This window comes from Felis catus, chromosome D3, assembly GCF_018350175.1.
Source record: "Felis catus isolate Fca126 chromosome D3, F.catus_Fca126_mat1.0, whole genome shotgun sequence".
Taxonomy (NCBI): domain Eukaryota; kingdom Metazoa; phylum Chordata; class Mammalia; order Carnivora; family Felidae; genus Felis; species Felis catus.
In genome coordinates this window covers 8,463,166-8,484,056 of record NC_058379.1, presented here as the reverse complement: position 1 = coordinate 8,484,056, position 20,891 = coordinate 8,463,166, and the positions used below count along the sequence as shown (strand labels likewise).

The following is a 20,891-nucleotide window of genomic DNA, read 5'->3' as shown; positions in this document are numbered from 1 at the left end:
TTGCACCCTCGGAAGTTATCCAAAGGGTGAAGCCTAACTTCTGCAGGTACACACAATATCTGAAAGAAGGGGGCGTGGTGTCTTCAGCCTAGTGCGCAAGTCCGATTGTAAAAGCAGTTAAGCCTGCCCCTAGCGCCTGATTAAAATATTTAACTCCAGCTGTAGGAGATTCTCCCCCAACTCTCCTGTATTGATTTATGATAAATCCATACGTTTTTATTAATTTTTGAGACACAAATTTCTCCCCGAGCCATCTTATTTCAATTGAGCATGTATTCATACCGAAGTGCCTTTTGTCCCCAGCCCATTGTGAGCCCTCAATAAAGTTTGCCGCTTAGAACGATGACATAACTTTTGCTAAAACAAAACAAAATAAAACAAAAACAACCCCTAAACCAAATCATTCCACTTCATAGGATGCTTGGGGAAAGGAATGGAGTTTATTATATTTGTGGGTTTTTTTTTTTCCTCAGGCACTTCAATAGTTGCCTATTTTCCTGGGGGCGGTGCCGCTTGTGGACCCGATGGACCCCGGTGAGGCCGCCATTTTGGAGTCTTCCCTAAGGAGCTTCTACCGGCTTTTCGCGCCGCTGCCGCCGCTGCCAGCGGCCTTGCCGGGCAGGATGAATGTGATAGACCACGTGCGAGACATGGCGGCCGCGGGGCTGCACTCTAACGTGCGGCTCCTCAGCAGCTTGTTACTTACAATGAGTAATAACAACCCGTGAGTTGAGGCGGGGAGCGGCCTGGGGCTGAGGAGAAAGTGGCTCCGGTTTGGGAGCGGGGGCAGAGGGGGCCTGGGGACTGGCGGGAAGAGCGACCGCGGGCCTCTCCGCTGAGGCTTCGGGGTCAGCGAAGGCGTCGTCAGGCGGAGCCGTTCTGGGAACGCAAGTTGAGTTCACTTGGTCTCTGCGCTGTGCCAGACGCTGGGATGAGCTCCCTGAGGGAGATGTGGCGAGCGGCCGCTTCGAGAAATGGAAGGCGGAGGCTCTCAGGGCGAGCCTGGCTAGGGTTTCCCGAAAGTTGGGAGCGGCGGGTTTCCCGAGGCACCTGTCGCCCGGCAGAACGACTGTCACTTCGCTGGGCTGACTCCTCTCTTCCCGGCTCTTCCCCGAAGAACGTTTTCTCGCTCGCCGCCGCTCAGAAAGGCCCGGTCTTATACCTTCGTCCCCCATCTGAGATTGATCTTTTCCCCTTGAATGTGTCAGAAGGGTCCACTTTCTGGCCTCCAGAACCCCTGAAAACGGGAGACTCTGCTGGGTGGGAGTGGCGCCTTTTTAAGGACATGCAGTGCCCCTTTCTTGTTTTCAGAGCTGCGGTTTCTGGAGTCTTATGACGGATGCAGCGCAGGGCTCTTTCCAGCCTTGAGTGCGCGTTGCCCCCCCTGCTTTAATTCCCCCATTGTACTTAAAACTCTCTCTCGTGACCTCCAAGGCCAAACATTTTTCTCCCCGACCTCCTCTCCTGTCCTCTGCTCACTGTGCTTCAGCCTTGCAGGCTCTTCTTTCTGTCACTTGAACACACCAAGCTCAGTTCTCAACTCAGGGCTTTGCATTTGCTGCTCCGCTTGCAGTCCTCACCTCAGAGAGCTGTGTCCTCCGTCAGGTTCCAGCTCAAGACATCCCTCCTAGAGAACAGCTTCTGTAACCATCAGAATTGTCCCTTACCCTCACTACTCCATCCCTTTGTCCTGTTTTATAGTCTGCGCCCCTCTTTTTTTTTTTTTTTTTTTTTTTTTAAATTGATGAAGGTCAGAAGGTGTTTTCCTAGCTTCAGGGAGGTCAGTTTAAATTCTGACCTTTATCGTTTATTATTAAATTTCATATTGAATTGGCAGTATACACAGTAAAAAATTCAAACAGTACAGAAGAGGTATGCAGATAACCTAATTTACAGAAACATGGGCTGAGCTTAGTGGATTAAACTGCTTCTAATTATCCTGTAACATCTGCAGGAACCAAGAGTAATGACTAACTGGTGCATAAATTCCCATGAAGGAAAGTGTGCCTTGACCAGTCACTCAAAACCAACTGCAAGGCTGCAGAATAAACACAGAAGGCTGAAAGAGACCAGGGCTTCCTTGCTGTCAGCACTAAGTGGATGGTGGTGAAATGATGGGTCTCACGGAGCAAGGTCCAGAAGCACACTCATGGAAATAAAATAGAGTAGCTGCATTACAGGCGCTTAACAGGCTTTTCCTTTCTGACCTAGACAGCTTCTAGAGCAGGCCAAATGCAAATGGGTCCACCCTGAGTAGAAAATTCAGTTACGCCACTCAGAAGTAGACTGTGGTGGGTCAGACTGAAGACTTTAGAATCAGAAGGAGCAAAGTCCAGACATCGTGGCTTCTCACGGAGTGTGTGAATTTGGGCAGTTTTACCTCCCTGAGGTTGTACACACTTCCTTAGCACATTCAATAAACATGTGAGTGCTCACTGCACAAAAGCACTGTACTGACCTCCTTAGGTGTTAAGAGTGATTAGAATACAGATCTTAAAAGTTCTCACCACAAGACCTCACTCCATCGTTTCCATTCACCACAGGCGACAACGATTATAGTCTCGTGTGTCATTCCGAAGATAATTTATAGGTGTATAAGTAGGCATATGTGTTACAATATATAAATATCTGAATGCTTTGAGTGTAGCAATATTTTCTATTAAATCTTATTTCTCAGTAAATATATAGGTTCTCAGAGTTGGAAGAGATCTTAACTAGCTGGACTATACCTTTTAGTCCTTGAATTTCCTTTGTAATTTTATATCCAGTGTTCAGCGTACCTGTCCTTTTTTTCTTTAAGATTAAAAAACTTAAGATAAACTTGACATACTATTAGATGCATCATTTTAAAGCATACATTTCTGTGTTCTTTTTTTTTTTTAAGTTTATTTTTGAGAGAGGGAAAGCACAAGTGGAGGAGGGGCAGAGAGAGAGAGAGAGAGAGAGAGAGAGAGAGAGAGTCCCAAGCAGGCTCCACACTGTCAGTGCAGGGCCCCGATGTGGGGCTCTATCTCACCATCTTGGGATCATGACTTGAGCCAAAAAAAAAAAAAAAAAAAAAAAAAAGAGTTGGACACTTAACTGACTGAACCACCCAAGGGCCCCCTTGGTTTTAAATCTATTCACAGAGTTGTACAACCATCACCACTGTCTATCCCAAACTTTCATTATCCCCAAAAGAAACCCCGTATTCTATTAGTAATCACCCCTGGTCCCACTTTCTCCAGCCCCTGGCAGCTACTAATCTCTGGTATCTATTCTTGAGTATCCTTCATTTGTTGACAAATTAACTGTTTACACAGTTGACTGTGACTGTTCTTTCATTTTAAACAGCTATAGCTTTACTCGTCAAAAATGTGTAAATTCTTCTTGTCAGGAATGGTGGGGAGGTGGAATTGGCGATTAAAAATGTTTCCCATTAAGAATGGTGGCCAGCTTCTAGGCAGTTATTATGCTTGTGAGGAATGTTCAACATTAGTGAAAAAGTTTTGAAACATCTTGGTTCTTTTACACTGGTCCTTAAATCCCTGTGACTTGAGATAAAAATTCTAGTGTTAGTAGAAGTTTACTTTTGTATTAAAAAAAAAACAAAAAACTTCATCAAATAAGGCTAATCCTCTTTCTATCCTACTCTGTCCCATTGGCTTATTCTATTCTATTTTATTCTATTCTGTTCTATTCTCATACTTCAGTATTTTAGTATTCCTATCTTCTTCAGTATTTGAAGAGTTTTCAGTTCCTTTGAAACCTCTTTTTGTTCAGCACTTTCCTGAAAAGGTTTCAAAGTGGTGAGGTTTCTCTTTTCCAAGTTGTTCAACCCTTCCTGGTAGAATTTGTTAAGTCATTGTGATTTTTCTCCTTTTGTCTATATTATGCTAAAAACCGATGTTAATATAAGAAAGTATGGATATATATATCAGATTGTTAAGTTAAGAGGACTTGGGCTAAGGAAGGGGAGGAAAAAAGGTATAACATTTCTCTTTGTATATGTGTGTATTACTGTATTTGATTTAGAGGTATCATTGCTTTTTTAGTAAATAAAGGAGAAAAACATTAAAATAGAGCAATTTAAAGCAGTTTCCTGGATGTGCTGACCATATTAGCGTAGAGTGCGACTCTCATGCCTCTCATTTTAAGGACTAGCATTTAGGATATGTTGACTTTTTTGTAAACTGTCCTTATACAAGGCTTTATGCTAGGCTTATGTGGACACTAAAGAGGGTGTTCTGTCTAACAGTTCAAAATAACCCATGTAGGGGGTATTTTCTTTGTTTTCCAGTGAGTTATTCTCCCCATCCCAGAAGTACCAGCTCTTGGTGTATCACGCAGATTCTCTCTTTCATGATAAAGAATATCGGAATGCCGTGAGTAAGTATACCATGGCTTTGCAGCAGAAGAAAGCCCTAAGTAAAACTTCAAAAGTGAGACCTTCAACTGGCAATTCTGCATCTACTCCGCAAAGTCAGGTAAATGGAGATGGAAGTGTGAAAATTTTTTTTTTTTTTTGAGGGTGAGAGACTGAAAGAATTTATAAGACTGTGGACTAGATGTAGAGGAGGGGAAAATAAAAAATAGTTTTAAAGGAGAGCTGACTAGAGAAACAAAGATGAGAAACCACATAGATGCAAGAATGCGAAATTCACTCTGGATGAATCTCAAAATGGAATTAAACATGAATTATATGGGTTCACCGAGGTTCTGCATTGTTCCTCCCTTTTATACAAACAGAACTCAAAATCCAGTGTTTTTATAAGTTTAATTAAAGTACAACTTTTAAAATGTAACTCAGGTATTAGGATTGCAAGAACCTAGGGAAATTTATGGGAAATACTAAGAATTCCTGCCAGTTTTGGTTGCCTGATAATTAAATAAATGAAGGGGAGAATTGTAATTTCACACAGTCTTCTGATTTGATGGAGATATCCAATTACCAGAAATTAACTCTAATAGTAGACTCCAGAAGATTTACAGGGTGTATAACTAAGGCTGCTTATTGCAGCATTATTTTTAATGGTAAGAAACTGAAAGCAAGTGTTCATCAGTGGAGTCTAGTTAAATTAGCGCATAGCCATAAGATGGGATATGATGAACTATTACTGAAATGAAAAATGAGATAGAGGTACATGTGCTGATTTGAAAAGAACTACACATAATAGTAAGGAAAATAAGATTTGTAGAAGTCTGTTCTGTTTGTTTAAAGGGGATGGATTATAGATACATAAATATATCTTCGTATATGCCATATATATATATATATATATATATAAATGCTGAAAATCGATGTTAATATAAAGTATGGATATGTATCAGATATATATCTATGTTATATATAAACATATGTTGTATATGCATTATGTATGAAGGATTTTATGTGTAGAAGGAAAGAAATTTAACAGTGGAAAGCTTTAGGGAGAGGGGAATTTTTACTTTGCAATTTGACCCTCTTTTAAGTTTAAATTATACATGCAACTTACACTGAAAAGTAATGTCAGTAGGATGAACTGGGTGTGAAATTATAAGTCATGTTTTTTCTGCTTTGTATTTTTCCACATTTTGAAAAAAGACAATGTAGTTTCCCTTTTTTTTTTTTAAAGCCTCTATATCTTCATCTTGTTTTTTTTTTCTTTATGTAAAACCTTTGATTTTTGTTATTAAAGAGCTGATTGCCAGGATTTTCTCTATTTTCTTTTAATTTTACTTATTTATTTTTTAAATAATCTCTACACCCAGTGTGAGACTTAAACTCACAGTCCTGAGATGAAGAGTTGCACACTCCACTGACTGAGCCAACCAGGCACCCCAGGATTTTCTGTTTTCTGACACTGAATAGAAATCATGTATATTATCCACACAGGGTCACTCATAGAAGTAGCTAACTTTTTGAGCATTCAGTATGCCAAGCACCATGCTAAACCTTTCATATTAATTAAATGCACTTAATCTTTAAGGAATTTTTTTTACCTCACATTTTAATTTTTTTAAGTTTTTGTTTTAATTCCAGTTAGTTAACATACAGTGTTGTATTAGTTTCAGATATACAATATAGTAATTCACCACTTCCATACATCACCCTGTGCTCATCACAACTAGTGTACTCCTTAATCCCCATCACCTATTTAACCTATCCCCTTAGCCCCTCCCCTCTGGTAACCATCACTTTGTTTTCTATAATTAATCTTTAAGGAATTTTTCAAAAATTAAGATCTATTTCACCTCCCAGAATTAACAATTCACTGGGTTGTAGTATATTCACAAAATTGTGCAACTGTCATCACTTTAATTCCAGAACATTTTCATCACCCTAGGAAATTTGCAAGCCTTTTATCTCTTTTATCTCTTTAGCCTCTGGGAATCACTAACCTTTTTCTGTCTCTATGGATTTACCTATTCTGGACATTGCATATGAATAGAATCATACAGTATGTGACCTTTTGTGTCTGGTTTCTTTTACTTGAGCATAATGTTTTTAGATTTGACCCATGTTATGGCATGAATCGGTTCTTTGTTCTTTTTTATTGCTGAATAATATTCCATTGTGTGGATATGCCATAACTATTCATTAGTTGATGGACATTTATGTTATTTCCACTTCTTGTCTATCAGTAATGTTTATATAAACATTTATGTGCAGGTTTTTGTGTGAACATAGGTTTTCAGTTCTCTTGGCTGGATGTGTAGGGGCAGAATTGCTGGGTCATATAGTAACTCTCTGTTTAACGTTTTGAGGAACTGCCTTACCGTTGAAGTAATATTTTGAAGAAATGTTTTCATTGCCTCTTAGTGTCTTCCATCTGAAATTGAAGTGAAATACAAAATGGCTGAATGTTATACAATGCTAAAACAAGATAAGGATGCCATTGCTATTCTTGATGGGATCCCTTCAAGACAAAGAACTCCCAAAGTAAGTTGAATTGACAATTTGGTATATATTCTTCTCCTACCCAGTCCTTCCAACCCATTTCCTCCATGTTTTCTCCATGCATTAGGGAGTCCATCTGAATATTTTACTCTTGACTCACTTTGTTCCCCTGAAAATGGAGTAGATGAGGTTCAGAGAGATAGAAGAATTACTTTCTTATGAAACTCTGAAAATTCGTCTGATGAAAATGGTAGCTGGAGAATATTACAAGTGCTCATATTTTGGTATTTCTTACCAATGGAAATAATTTGTAAACGCTTCCAGGTGGCAACAGTACTTTTTTAAGAATCTCATGTTTTGCATTCTATAGGTGTCCCCATTTGATTATATGAATGAGTTTATTAATCCCTTTGGTTTCAAGATCCAGGACTACAAGATCTTTATTTGTGTGTGAGATACATATTTGTGTTTGAATTGGTAACATATCAGTAGAACACCTTCAACTGAAATCAAAAGATCTTGTCTGAGTTTAGGGCATACAAGCTGTGAAGTGTGTAGTATGAACTTGGGCAAGTTACCAATTTGAACTTTACTTTTTTTTTCTTATTTATAAAATGAGGTTAATAATACTTTGCTAACTTTAAGTTCCTTTATGAAAGAATACTTTTTAAAGTACTATACTGTAAGGAGTATTATATTGGGCATCTTTGATTACTGGTTTTTTTTGAAGTCCAGTTTAGAGGAACAGTGAGAATCTTTGCTTTTAGTATTGAATTCACATCAGTGGTTAATATTCTACCATGTATTCTCATGTCACCTGCCTTCCTCACTTCACTGAAGAACTGTTCTGTGCACCTTGTGCTTAATGATAAGGAATTTTATATGTAAGATGCCTGTGTACTTCCTCCTGCCCTTAGAAAAGGAATCTAAGCGGTGGTGTAGTGTTTTTTCTCCTAAGTGTCGGCTGAGTTTTAAAAGTAACCAATCAAACTTGATTAGAACTGTGTAAGCATCTCCTCATTGAAGATTTATGTATTATTTTCTGAGTTTTTTAAAACTAAGCGATTTTCCCAGTTTATTTTACGGTACTGGCTGCTATTAAAAATATTTGGAAACATGTTTTAGAATAACCTGTCTCATAATAAGCTTGGATACTATATGCTGAATTTTTTTCTGATATCCTATGAAAGTCTTAACCCCAAGGATAATTTTTTTGCCTATGTGAGGAGTGTCTTTCTTTTGGAAGATGCCATTTTGATTATAAACTTTGAATGATACCTGTTCCTTATCTTATTGGAAATGTACCATAATTTCCTCCTTAATGACTTGAGGGTGGGGACATTTTTTGAAAATGAGTAATGGCAAATAAGCTCAGCTTTGTGGTATCTAACACTTTGGTATTTAAAGCCACCATTTTAAGAGGGACTAAAGGAATCCACATTTGTTAGGAGTACATATCCTTCATTCTGTAGAGCTGTTGTAGCCAGGAACAAGCAAAGATGTATGCCTCAAACATAAACCTATAATATTTACAGTTTTTCTTTCTTGTCCGTTAGGGAGTTAACTGGCTTCTCAGTCTGTGTAAAGGACAAGGAAGTGAGTCAAAATACGTCTAAATGAACGTCTGTTAATGTATGGTAAACACCACCACACATTTCTTCACTTTTTAAAGGAAAATTCCAGTGTGAGATTATTATATCTTGGTAAATCTTCAACTTTTAAAAGTAAACATATCAACATACAATTTCTCACTCAGTTTTTAGAAAATGATGACTGCTTGTGTTTATGGCGTGTGGCTTTGTGATGTTCCCAAGTAAGGATCTGCTTTAAAAAGGATTGACTTTCTCATAGGTAGTACTCAAAACTCATTCTTTTGAAGTGACAGGTAGTTTAAAGGGAATTTTAATATTTGTTGAGACAGATGATGTGTGGGTCATAGTTTGTTAATAACAAGCAGTCAAGAAAGGATCTTAAATTTAACCTTTTATTCTTTTCAAGTATTGACACCAATACTGGAGTTTTCCTTTAAGTATTTTCTTTTGCATTTTCAACATAGCCTAAAATGGAAAAGCTGAGGCCAAATAAAGTTTTATTTCTGGTATTTCATTATTTCATTGTTTGAATCATCAGTATGGATTAATGCCATACTAGATTGTTTTATATACTGTAAGTCATAATTGGAACAGATGTTCTTCATCTTCAGAGCCACTCTTTTGAGTAAATATCTGGCATACCAGGCTACAAATAACTGAAGAGATTGGGGATTGGCTTTTTTTCTTTTGTGTGTTCATGTTGACTGCTTCCTTAGGTTAATGACCTGGCAAAAATTGCTGTGTTTAAGATCTATTAATTTCAAATTGGAATGTTCTCTTTTTCTCCCTGTAGTATTAAGATCATTTACTTTTCCCTGTAACTTCTACATTCTTTGGAACTTTTAGGTTTTCTCAAATTTTCCTTGTTGCATTTTTAGGGTTATTTTAATAGAGCTTTACTGAGTTACATATTTGAATTGTGCTAAAAATGCATTTATTGGGTTTAAGTGATGTAGCTAACCTTTGGATCATTGTCACTTCTAGAAGTCAGAGTTTGACTTCTTCTGTAGCATTACTTGGAAGAGTCAGATAGTCAGATAGGTCCAAGCTTTAAGCGTTAGAAAGGCAACAGTCTAGCTTCTAGAATAATTATCAGAAGCCAAGTATGTAACTCTGTATCTGTCATTTCCTTTTTGGGGAAAATTCATCTGGTCTTTCTTAACAAGCTGTGTTAAGAATTCCTCTCTTTCTTATGCCTCGATATAATTGCATTTAAAGTATGTAAACTTGAGCACTTCTAGGTAGTTCATCTTCTAAAGATCAAGAAAGAATCAAGGTAATTAGATTTCTGTAACATTTCTCAAATATATATTACTCCTATTTCCAGGGGCAGTATCTTTGGTCTAGATATTACTGGACCTTTTGTTTGGGTAAGTGAGAGGAATTTGACTTTCCTCTTAGAAATGGGAGGACCTAGGAAAAGCAAAGGTAGTAATTTCCTCTTTGGTTTAAAGAATGGGATTGGTCTTTGTTTATTTCCACTGAGCTATGGATAGATTTTCCAGTAAAAAGTAGAATAGTAGCTGGTAATAAAAAATCAGGACTTAATTGGTGGTGAGATACTTTCTTTGCAATGTACGCTTATCTTACTGTCTTGTGTTTTTGTTTGTTACAGATAAACATGATGCTGGCAAATCTATACAAGAAGGCTGGTCAGGAGCGCCCTTCAGTCACCAGCTATAAGGAAGTGCTGAGGCAGTGCCCATTAGCCCTCGATGCCATTCTAGGTACAGATTATTCTCAGTTTCTTTTTTTTTTTTTTTCTTTTTTTTTATTTTTCAACGTTTATTTATTTTTTTGGGACAGAGAGAGAGAGAGCATGAACGGGGGAGGGGCAGAGAGAGAGGGAGACACAGAATCGGAAACAGGCTCCAGGCTCTGAGCCATCAGCCCAGAGCCCGACGCGGGGCTCGAACTCCCGGACCGCGAGATCGTGACCTGGCTGAAGTCGGACGCTTAACCGACTGCGCCACCCAGGCGCCCCTTTTCTCAGTTTATTTCTATGTAGTGTTTACTCTCTGAGATGTTAGTTCTCAGTCTTGGCTATACATTAGAATTTTCCCGTACCTAACTTCCAGAGAGTGATCCAGTAGATTATTATTGTCATGTATTTTTCACACATCAAGAAATTTAAATTTAAATTGATTTCACACAATCAAGAATATTAAATTATGGTTGTTTTGCCATCTGCATCTTGCTCAGAATAGGGAAAGGGCACCTTGTAGTCCATGGAAAGGGTAACTTATTGCTTCTTGCATTGCAGAAGAGGAGAGCTGTGCCTCACTTTATTTCTCCTGTTTTCTGTTGGATTAGGTTTGCTGTCCCTTTCTGTAAAAGGCGCAGAGGTGGCATCGATGACAATGAATGTGATCCAGACTGTGCCTAACTTGGATTGGCTCTCTGTGTGGATCAAAGCATATGCTTTTGTGCACACTGGTGACAACTCGAGAGCAATCAATACCATCTGGTGAGAGACACAAAGTTAATTCAGTTTTCTTGAGGCCCTTTGCTTATATGGAGATCTGATGTATCTAAATTAGCAAAATAGAAATAGGAGATGCTTATCTCTTGGTGTCGTAGCCTATTGTCTTTAGGCTTTCTTAGTCTCTTAACGTACTTAATGGTCCTAAGAGTAAGAATCCCTGCTGTGAGGACCTGTTAAATGTAAACTTTGACCAAGTTCAGCTCTGTATTTGCAAAAGTGGTAACCCTTGTAAAGCAGATTGTCTTAGTGTGTCATGCTTGAACCTGGATGAACATCGTCTTTGGACATCCCAGGAGCATAAATTGCAGCATCTGACCTGGGTTGTTTCTGTAGAACTGGGATTTTCTTTCTACTCAAGTAAAGTCCTGGGACAAGAGACTGGGTCTTGTGTTATATGAAGTAATTTGGTTGAGTCGTAAGTAGCAGTCACTTGTGAATGACATTACATTTAACACCATGTTGTCCTCTGAAAACCTACAACCAAAAAGTTCTTTCTAGGTAATGAGAGATTTCTGTTCATTCTGAATATTGGATTTCTTACCCTATGTAATATTCTTTAAATCGTAAACTCAGAATGAGAAAATATAGTCAATATGGTTTGTTTTAAAAGTTTTTATTATGAAATATATATACACAAAAGAGAATAGTACCTATATTGCCTGTCACCCAGATTCAGCAACTAAGAGGATTCATAATAGATGTTAAGGGTCAATGTTTAATATTTTGAAGTTCACTAGAGAAAAAGTCCTTATTGCGAGATAACGTGGACCTGCTGGGAAGCTTAGCAGATCTGTACTTCAGAGCTGGAGACAATAAAAACTCTGTCCTCAAGTTTGAACAGGCACAGATGTTGGATCCTTATCTGATAAAAGGTAAGTAATTCTTGAGGCAGGGTGAAAGTACCTGTAGAGGGGAGGATCAGGAAAGAAAGGGAGAAAATATAGCATGAGCTTCTGATACTAGTTTTCATATAAATATTTTGTGGAACTTATTACAGTAGCCTTTTACCTTTTTAGAGGTCCTGACACATGTCTGTAACACTTGAGTCATTCCATTTTGAGCAGTTGTTTTTGCTTGAATTCAAGTGTCTCCAGACAGATCATTATTTGGCTCTTTTTCTTTTGGGAGAGGTGATATCCCTTCCTTATGATTTGTAAATTTATGTATGGTGTGCCTGACTGGGAATTTGGATGGCATCCCCAAAACTGTAATATCCTTTTAGGGAATGTAGCTTCACTGTGTCCTTATAGTTAAAAGGCAGTAAGTGAATAGACATTAAGAAAGGGATGAGATGATTGAAGGAAGTGATTAGGAATGAACAACAAAAAAATCATTGATCTGAAAGATTATAGCTGAAGGAGTGAGCCATAGGGACTTCCAAAGGGTGAGTGTCCAGTGACTGGCAGCAAGTGATGGGTAGTGGGAAATAATGTCTGATAGATAGGCTGAAATCTGCTTGTAAAGTCCCAAAAGAGGCCATCAGAAAAATAATGACCTGGTGACAATAGTTAGTTCTGTAGACTCTTAAGCCATGAAAACAACAGAGCAGGGAGATGAGGAAACAGATCCAGAAAGATGAATTCATTTGCCTAAGGTCTCCCTCCTGTCCAGTGCTTATTTCTCTCCTCAGAGCTGCCTGTGCCCATGATGAAAATGGTGTGTTAGAAATACTAGTCTGGCATTAGTTGACAGCTTGGAGTTGAAACCTCAGGCCTGAGTTTGGGGGTCAGCAGGAGTGTTGCAGTGATCTTGTCATGAGAGGCATTTTCCTTGGAGCCTGAAGGGATAACAAGGGATGAGGGGGGTGGTGGGAGGAGCTAGGTGACAGCAAGCATGCTACCCTTTTTATAGAACATGAGTGAGAATAAGCAGGGAGTGGGGTGATCTTAAATCAACTGGACTCCAGAAAGAACTAGATGCTTTTTCTGGAATAGGCTAACTTTTTCTGAGACCCACTGGCATATTCAGTGTATACTCTTGACTATGCTTAGGCCTCTTGGAGAAGAGAACTTACTTAATGCTTTTTTGGGGCCTTTTCTGGATATGAGTTTGGATAGCTATATATCATGCCACAGGTTGTAGGGATGAACAGTTCCCGAAAATAATTGGCTTTCAAGTTGTGAGGTGTAGTTCCTTTACTCCTTTGCTTTTTTGCTAGCTATTTATTTATTTATTTAGAGTGAGTGGGGAGTGGGGGGAGGGAGGGAAGGGCAGAGAGGGAGAGGGAATTCCAAGCAGGCTCTGCACCATCAGCACAGAGCCTGATGTGGAGCTCAAACTCATGAACCATGAGATCATGACCTGAGCTGGAATCAAAAGTTGGACACTTACCGATTGAGCCACCCAGGTGCCCCTCTACTCCTTTGCTTTTTAAATTTTTTGGATGTGTTTTGTCTTTTTAATAGTCACGTTGTAGGAAACTGGGAATGCTGGTGGGAGGAGCTCATGATTGTGGAAAGGGCTCAGACCGAGCCGGAGCTGGGGCCTCAGTGGGGACTCTGATGAAGGCTGCTGCTCATTTATAAAGGACTCCTGCCTGCTTTTTAAAAAAGCCTCTTCCTTTCTAGGAATGGATGTATATGGCTACCTCCTGGCAAGAGAAGGGCGGCTAGAGGATGTGGAGAACCTTGGCTGCCGCCTTTTTAATATTTCTGATCAGCATGCAGAACCCTGGGTAGTCTCTGGGTATGTTTATGCATTCTTTTTTCTTTCCAGGTTTCAGTACATCCTTTAGGAAATTGTGGTGCCTCCCAAATAGAATATAGGTTGAAAACACAGATTAAGAGATAATCAGACTTAGATTCAGATCAAGGCCTTTGACGTTGGATATATTAGTTATCTCTCTGAATCTCTTTTCTCATTTGGAAAATGAGGATTTTCATAGGGCAGGTATCAACTGAGACAGTGCATCATGCTTAGCACTGGAAGCCATCAGTGAACAGGCTAGGAGCTGCTGCTTTGTTATTTACCGTGGCTTTATAAGTTCTCTAAATATCTCTCACCTGATAACATATCCAGACATCAGGTTCTTTTCTATAATTTTTCCTTCCATATCAAGATTTCTTAAAAATAAATATTTAGGATTGCCTGGGTGGCTCAGTTGGTTGAGCGTCTGACTCTTGATTTAGGCCCGTGACATGATCTCAGAGTGACGAGATGAAGTCCTGTGTCAGCCTCCACACTCAGTGTGGATCCTGCTTAAGTTATTCTCTCTCTCTTCATAAATAAATGAAATACAGAAAATGGGTTTTTTGGTACCCCCTCTCCCGTCAGTATCTTAGGTTAAACCTTTAATGGTTTGCAATGAGGATCAGGTAGCATGCCTTCTGTTTGGTTTTTAGATGAAGTTTCTTTACCATTTTCTTTTAGGTAATTTTTTTTTTTTTCTTTCCCTCCAGGTGTCATAGCTTCTATAGCAAACGTTACTCTCGGGCCCTCTATTTAGGAGCCAAGGCCATTCAGCTGAATAGTAATAGTGTTCAAGCTTTGCTACTTAAGGGAGCAGCACTTAGAAACATGGGCAGAGTCCAAGAAGCAATAATCCACTTTCGGGAGGCTATACGGCTTGCACCTTGTCGCTTAGATTGTTATGAAGGTAAGATGAAAGATATAGATAAATAGTGTGTGGCATCAACTTGGATGGAAGGTTTTGCTAGGCCAGCAGTTACCAAACCCTGTTGTATGTTAGAGTTCTCTGGGGGTACATTTTAAAATCCTGATGCCAGGTCACTCCACTATAGTCTAAATCAGAATATTGTGGTTGTGTCATAGGCACAGTATTTTTTTGATGATCCCAGGTAATGCCAACATGCACGTAAGTTTGGGAATCACTGCATTAGGCATTTATTAGGCATTTTAGAAATCATTTAGGATTTTCACTTGAACTTTAGAATTTTTTTCTCATTCTTTTTTTCTGGTTTTTGGTGAGGGTGTAGTTGGGGTAGGTTTTTTTGTCCTATTTCTGATTGTTTTTCAAACATGGCCCACTCCTTAATGTGAATCTCTGTGCTGGCAGTATGCTAGAGTGCTTGGTTGTGTCTTATTTTTTAACAGTTGTCTTACCTCAAGCCAGAAATATTACTCATGGGGTAACTCCATATCCATATGACAGTGTCAGTTGTGGGAACTAGTCTGTTCATTGTGACCTCCTGAGTGGGCACGATCAGGGTCAAACTTTGTTTTGTTATGTGCTATTTTAAGTACATGTGAACTGACCCTAGGAGTTAAAAGGAGCTGTGCCAGCTTCAGCAACGTTTGGTGACTCAGTCACAGATGTTAAAATAGATCTTACAAGATGCAGTTCCTCCAAAAGCATATTTTTATAAGAATTTAAAAATAAACCCAGGAGTCTAGGAGTGACTTGTTCTTAACAGGAAGATGAGTTTCAGATTTGAGAAAGAAAATTTGGAAGTTGGGGTAAAGAACAAATCTGCTTAGATATTCAGAGAGCTTTGCCTATTGTGGATTTGTTCTTAAAGTGTCCCCAGTAAATCAGGCTTTTGGTTCCAGTTTAAATTTTTGATCCTGAAACTGTAACTTCCCAAGCCTCTGAGCTGCTTTTGTCACGCTAGTTCCTTTCTGCTGCATGCCTGTTTCACAAGAGCCTAGGAATGCAGTTGAATAACGAACTCCACAATATTTGGACAGAGGATAGTTAGAGTCACTGGGGGTGGAGGACCTTCTGCAGGCCAGCTTCGTGGTCTCCCTGCACTCAAGCTACCATTTGGAGTTTTGAATCAGGATGACATTATGCTGTCCAGTGCTTCTTGCAACCTCCAGCTGAGCTTCCTTTATTGGCAGAGGCACTGGATTAGTGAAGTGCATTCTTTCCATTTCCTTCTGAAGTTCCAGTGGGGGCTTTAGCAGGGAAATGAAACTACTCAATACGTAGTTGAAAGAGCCGTATTCGGAATCCAGCACATTGACCCGAAGAGTTAGGTAATTTCTGTTAAGTAACCATAGTGTGTGGTAGAATGTGCATGCACAAATATTATAAATGCTGCTGGGGTGGAGGAGTATGCAGAGAAAATCTGCCAGGGATGTGTGGGTTTGGAGTTTAAGCTGTTTTTCTGTTTTGATGAGTGCTTTGTGTCAAAAAGTACTTCCTCTGTTCTCAAGTTCTTGGCAAGAAGAGTTGAGAGTTGACTCTGCTTGAAGTGTCCCCATAGGGCATCTTGTTGTGGGTATGATAAGAGGCAGGAGCTGCCAGTCTTGATTTGATGTATTTGGCCCATCTGAGTAAGTATTTTCCATCTAGGTTAGGGAAACGTTCAGCAAATGTCTTTTGAGATAGCTTTTATGTTTTAAATGAAAAGTTGTCCTTCTCTTTAGGTTGCTCCCTAAGTCTGTTAGTAGAAAGCTACGCCAAACTAGTAGTTTTGTAGAACTGGATTTCACTTGGAACTTAGGAGCTCTTCCATGTAAGCCTAGGACTAAAGGTGACTGAAGACAGCTGGAAATCAATAGTTCATTAAGGGGCAGTAGAACCTTGGGTTTTGTTGTCAGCACCATCTCTGTTTCAAGTAATGATTAGGGTCACGTTTGTTCCTCTATCATTCAGCTGGGCTGCCTACATGCTTCAGTTTACTTATGTGTGTTTCCTTCGCTAACTAAAGGTGCCTTTGCAGTGCATGCAGCCTTTTTCCGCATCCCTCAAGTGCTCTGGGGAAGAGCACTTATTCCATCTAGACACTCTCCAGTCTGATCTCATCATCAGAGTTTTCCCCTGGCCTGCCCTTTGTCTGAAACTTTGAAGGTTTACAATCTGGAAGGCTGTCAGAGTGGAAGCATTGCTTGGAATGGTAATGTGGTTGAGCTTTCTGTGTTTTATTTTTTCAGGTCTCATTGAATGTTACTTAGCTTCCAACAGTATTCGTGAAGCAATGGTAATGGCTAACAACGTTTACAAAACTCTAGGAGCAAATGCACAGACCCTTACCCTTTTAGCCACTGTTTGTCTTGAAGACCCAGTGACACAGGAGAAAGCCAAAACTTTGTTAGATAAAGCCCTGACCCAAAGGCCGGATTACATTAAGGCTGTGGTGAAAAAAGCAGAACTACTTAGTAAGTGTATCTTATTTACTTCCCTTTTGTCATTAATTATATAAAACCTGATCTCATTGGATTTCCTGGTCCCAGCTGGTTACAGATGACCAGTCAGGTGTGTGCCTTTTTACAGTAGGTTTGAGTCCATACAACCAAATGTAGCTGGCTTAAACTGGCCTGGATTGGCAGTGACTGACTTTTTGAGTGGCTCAAACCAGCTATACTTGGTTGGTACCTGTTCAGCTTACTTTGATCTGGTTTTGGTTGTCCTGAACTAGTTTGGGCTGAATATAACTGGTTTTAGCCAGCTTGAACTGTTTTGACCCATCTGGATTTGCTTATGACTTCCTTTTAGCTTTGGTTGTTTTAGTCCTAATTTATGATAAAGTCCTGGGTTTGGGCTAGTTTGGCAAATAAAATGCATTTTGGCTTTTTATTTGAACTTAGGTTAAGAGTATATTTTTCAAAATCAGAACTCAGGCTGTACATTTCCTAATAGAAGAGGAATTCATATGAGCTTGTTCTTATTTCCTGCCACACCACTGTTCTCTTAAGGACATCTACAGATAGATTGTTGGATTATAATCATTGTTGTGGTTTTGTGTATATGATTTGAGATGGGAGTATATTTTCAAAACGTTGTGTAAGTAGGAAAATGAGGGTCTTTTTCTTTTCAGGCAGAGAACAGAAATATGAAGATGGAATTGCTTTGCTGAGGAATGCACTAGCTAATCAGAGTGACTGTGTCCTGCATCGGATCCTAGGAGATTTCCTTGTAGCTGTCAATGAGTATCAGGAAGCAATGGACCAATATAGTATAGCACTAAGGTAGGCACTTAGCCTCCCATGGGGGGGAAGGTCAATGAGGGGTAGAAGAGGCAGGGAACTATGTAACAGGAGTTCTGGAAACACACACACTTTTGTGCCCATGGTTGAAAACAGAGTAATGATAGTAATGGTAGAAGAGTTATTTGTGAGTTCATAACTTCTAAAAAAAAAATAATAATTTCATAAAGTATATTAGCAACATTAAAGAACTGTTTCACTCCTAACCAGCCCACACCACTATATCATCAGTTTTCATTTGTGTAGATCATCTTCCTGGCCTCACCCATGCATAAACGTATTTTTATAGGGTATATGTAGTTATATATTTTATATTCTGCTTTTTCAAATCAAAGTATTGTAAGTACTTTCCCATGTTTCTATTTACTGTAGTAGTTAAGAACTTAAGCTCTGAAGTTTGAATACTACCTTCACAACACCTGTTATATTGGGCAAGTTACTAACAGATTTCCTTGTCTATATCTACCTTATTAGGTATTAAATGATTAAATGAGGATTAAATTATTATTCCATGTAAAGCTCTTAGTGCTGTGCCTGGTACATAGTAAATACTAAATAAATAGTGGTATTCTTACTGTTTAACATAGAAGTGATTTCTTTGAGGGTTGTCTCCGTGTCTATAAAGTTATGGTGAAGGCCTGTCTTTAACTGAGTCTGATCACATCCATTTACTTGTTCAGCAGTTGAGCACCATGCATGTGCCTGGCATCTCAGTAACCACTGGGTATGCTGTGATTCCGGGAGCTCTCGGTCTCAGGCGTGCAGACTGATCGATGCCACGTGCTAAGTGCTTTCATAGCAGTCTCTAGAAGGCAAGGTGGGAGCCCATAGGGCTGGGAGCCCTGGGTGTGGGTGAGAGCTGTATGGAAGTTTTCAGGGAAGAGGTAACAAATCAATCTACAGTTATGTAAGTAGGAACAGGACTCATTAGAGGTGGGATTTGCTAGAGATTGGACACCCGCTGGCCTTGATGGTAACCACAAAGGCAAGAGGAAGAATTGCTTAGAAGTCACATAAATGTTCTGGAGCCTCTGAACTTTGGGGGTTTGGGCATGTGTAATGACTCAGCTGCTAAACTCGAATGCTTGGGTAGGGGGGTAGCTTTGGGTCCTGGGGTCTAACTTAGGAGTTGACAAATCTGTTCCATGGTAAGCATGATTTGATTGACTACTGAAATGCTGATATGGTTAATTATGTCAGAAGAATGTGAAACACCTTAACTCACAGAAAAATAAGTATTATTTTGTAACTTTGTAGCCTAAAAATCTGATACTGTTAAGAAATTACATTTGAATTTTTCTGTTAATGGTGGTTTGCTGCTTTTTCATTTGTGTTATCTAGTATCTTCCTCTAGCAGAATGCTGGGCTAATAATGTTTAAGAAATACGTGGAGAAAAACTCAAATTAAGAATTCTAAAAATTAGGACAAGACGCCTTTTTTCACTTCTAGTGGTGGACTCCCTCGATCCTGCCTGTGGAACCACAGTTGTTTGGAGAGGCCAGGCATTAGCAGTTTCTCTGTGACTGGGTGGTCATTTCACTGCCGTGCCAGGGAGATGACGCATCAGCCAGCAAGAAGCAAGGCAGAGATTCAGGCCTCTCCTTTGTTTTGTTGTCCCCTAGTTTGGACCCCAATGACCAGAAGTCTCTAGAGGGGATGCAGAAGATGGAGAAGGAGGAGAGTCCCACGGATGCCACTCAGGAGGAGGATGTGGACGACATGGAAGGGAGTGGGGAAGAAGGGGACCTGGAGGGCAGCGACAGTGAGGCGGCCCAGTGGGCTGACCAGGAGCAGTGGTTCGGCATGCAGTGAGGCAGGCGGCAGCTCTGTGGCCACACTGGCCTGCCCTGCTCTGAGCACTTCCGTGGACTGAAGGAGCCCGGAGGAGCCCGCTCTCTGGGAGGACATTGATTCCGCATGTAATTGCAGCAGGGGTCTCTGCCCCTCGCTCCGTATTTCTAGTAGTGAATTCATTTTTAAAAACTGAGCCTGACCAACCTTCCATCTATCTCTGTCCTCCCCTGCTCCAGCCAGGGAGGATCGAGTGAGCTCTCTGGGAGGCCTGCAGATGTGCCAGGGCTTCTGGGACAGAGTGCTTTTTATATAACTAATTTCTAAATCTGAAAGCTTGAGGAATAGACAGTGTTTTGTCTGTGACATTGTGGGTGAGTTTAAAGGAGTGACTTGTCACCCAGAGCAAAAGCGTCCTCTCCCATGTCAGACAGCAGCATGGGCTGGCCCTTTCAGAGCGGGTTTCCTGTCCCGGAAATCATCATCCTGAGCTGTCCAAACTTCCCTAGTAACCTTGCTTCCTTCTGCAATGTTAGTAATGCCTTAAGCTGACAGTTGCTATTTTGCAGAACAATTTTCCTATTTGCTAATCTGGTAACTTGCCTATGAGCCTGGGCCGGATCTGAGAAACAGGTGTGACCTAGAGCATGACCAGAGGCACACCTGGGGTAATTAACTAATAAAACTGTTTTTTGTACAGTAATGGTGTTGGGTTGATCAGAATGGAAGCCCTTTATAGATTCTTAACTTTTTTTGGTCTCTCACAATGCATTGATTCAGCCCCAGAATTATTTGCCATAAATACACTCCCTTTCTTCCCAGAGTTTTGGGAGCCAGGAGGATTGGTAACTTCGGGTAACATTGAGCTAATTCATCTATTTGCATTTTTGATTGGTTAAATTCCCCGGGGGGGTGAGTCTTTGGCCTGTTTTAGACTGGTTCCTCCCAGTTCTGTCAGAGGCACTAAAGTCTGTGTATGGTTTCAGCATTCTGTCACCGGGTCAGCAGGGGGCGCGTTCCCTGGGCTTGGTGCTGGGAGAGTTCGCCTACCGTCTTCCCCTTGTTTCTTCAGATGCAGTGCTTTTCACTATATCCTTAACTTGGAGGCGAAGGTGGGGAGAATGGCACAGCTAACCCCAAATTCTCACTAAAACAAAATTATTCAAAGGTGGTACAATAGGTGATTTTGATGTAAATGGAAAGTTCTGTCTTAAAGTGTAAAAACCATGGACGTGTATGGTAGTTTAGGAGCTCAGAACATCTGATAACCAT

General features: G+C 40.0%; 1 protein-coding gene across 4 annotated transcripts; it reads left to right on the top strand.

The window, feature by feature from the left end:
- Positions 1–527: 527 nt before the first annotated feature.
- ANAPC7 (anaphase promoting complex subunit 7) lies at positions 528–20,322 on the top strand. Of its 4 annotated transcripts, none has more exons than XM_003994652.5 (11): positions 528–724; positions 4,280–4,466; positions 6,782–6,901; positions 10,067–10,178; positions 10,765–10,918; positions 11,666–11,808; positions 13,504–13,621; positions 14,335–14,531; positions 16,775–16,999; positions 17,659–17,809; positions 19,451–20,322. In XM_003994652.5, exons 1-11 carry the CDS (start codon positions 624–626, stop codon positions 19,638–19,640), a joined length of 1,698 nt encoding a protein of 565 aa, XP_003994701.2. In that variant the 5' UTR covers positions 528–623; the 3' UTR covers positions 19,641–20,322. The 4 variants fall into 4 exon arrangements, with proteins under 4 accessions (XP_003994701.2, XP_023097178.1, XP_044897366.1 ...); XM_023241410.2 differs by having other exon boundaries at positions 587–724; positions 4,257–4,466; XM_045041431.1 differs by lacking the exon at positions 528–724 and adding an exon at positions 8,416–8,455 and having other exon boundaries at positions 4,327–4,466.
- The last annotated feature ends 569 nt before the right edge of the window (positions 20,323–20,891 follow it).

Excerpts from the sequence above, each read along its gene's own strand:
- ANAPC7 (XM_003994652.5), top strand. The coding sequence starts at position 624 with ATGAATGTGATAGACCACGTGCGAGACATGGCGGCCGCGGGGCTGCAC. Across the intron at positions 6,902-10,066 it reads CAAGACAAAGAACTCCCAAA|ATAAACATGATGCTGGCAAA; the intron begins GTAAGTTGAATT and ends TGTTTGTTACAG. Across the intron at positions 17,810-19,450 it reads CAATATAGTATAGCACTAAG|TTTGGACCCCAATGACCAGA; the intron begins GTAGGCACTTAG and ends GTTGTCCCCTAG.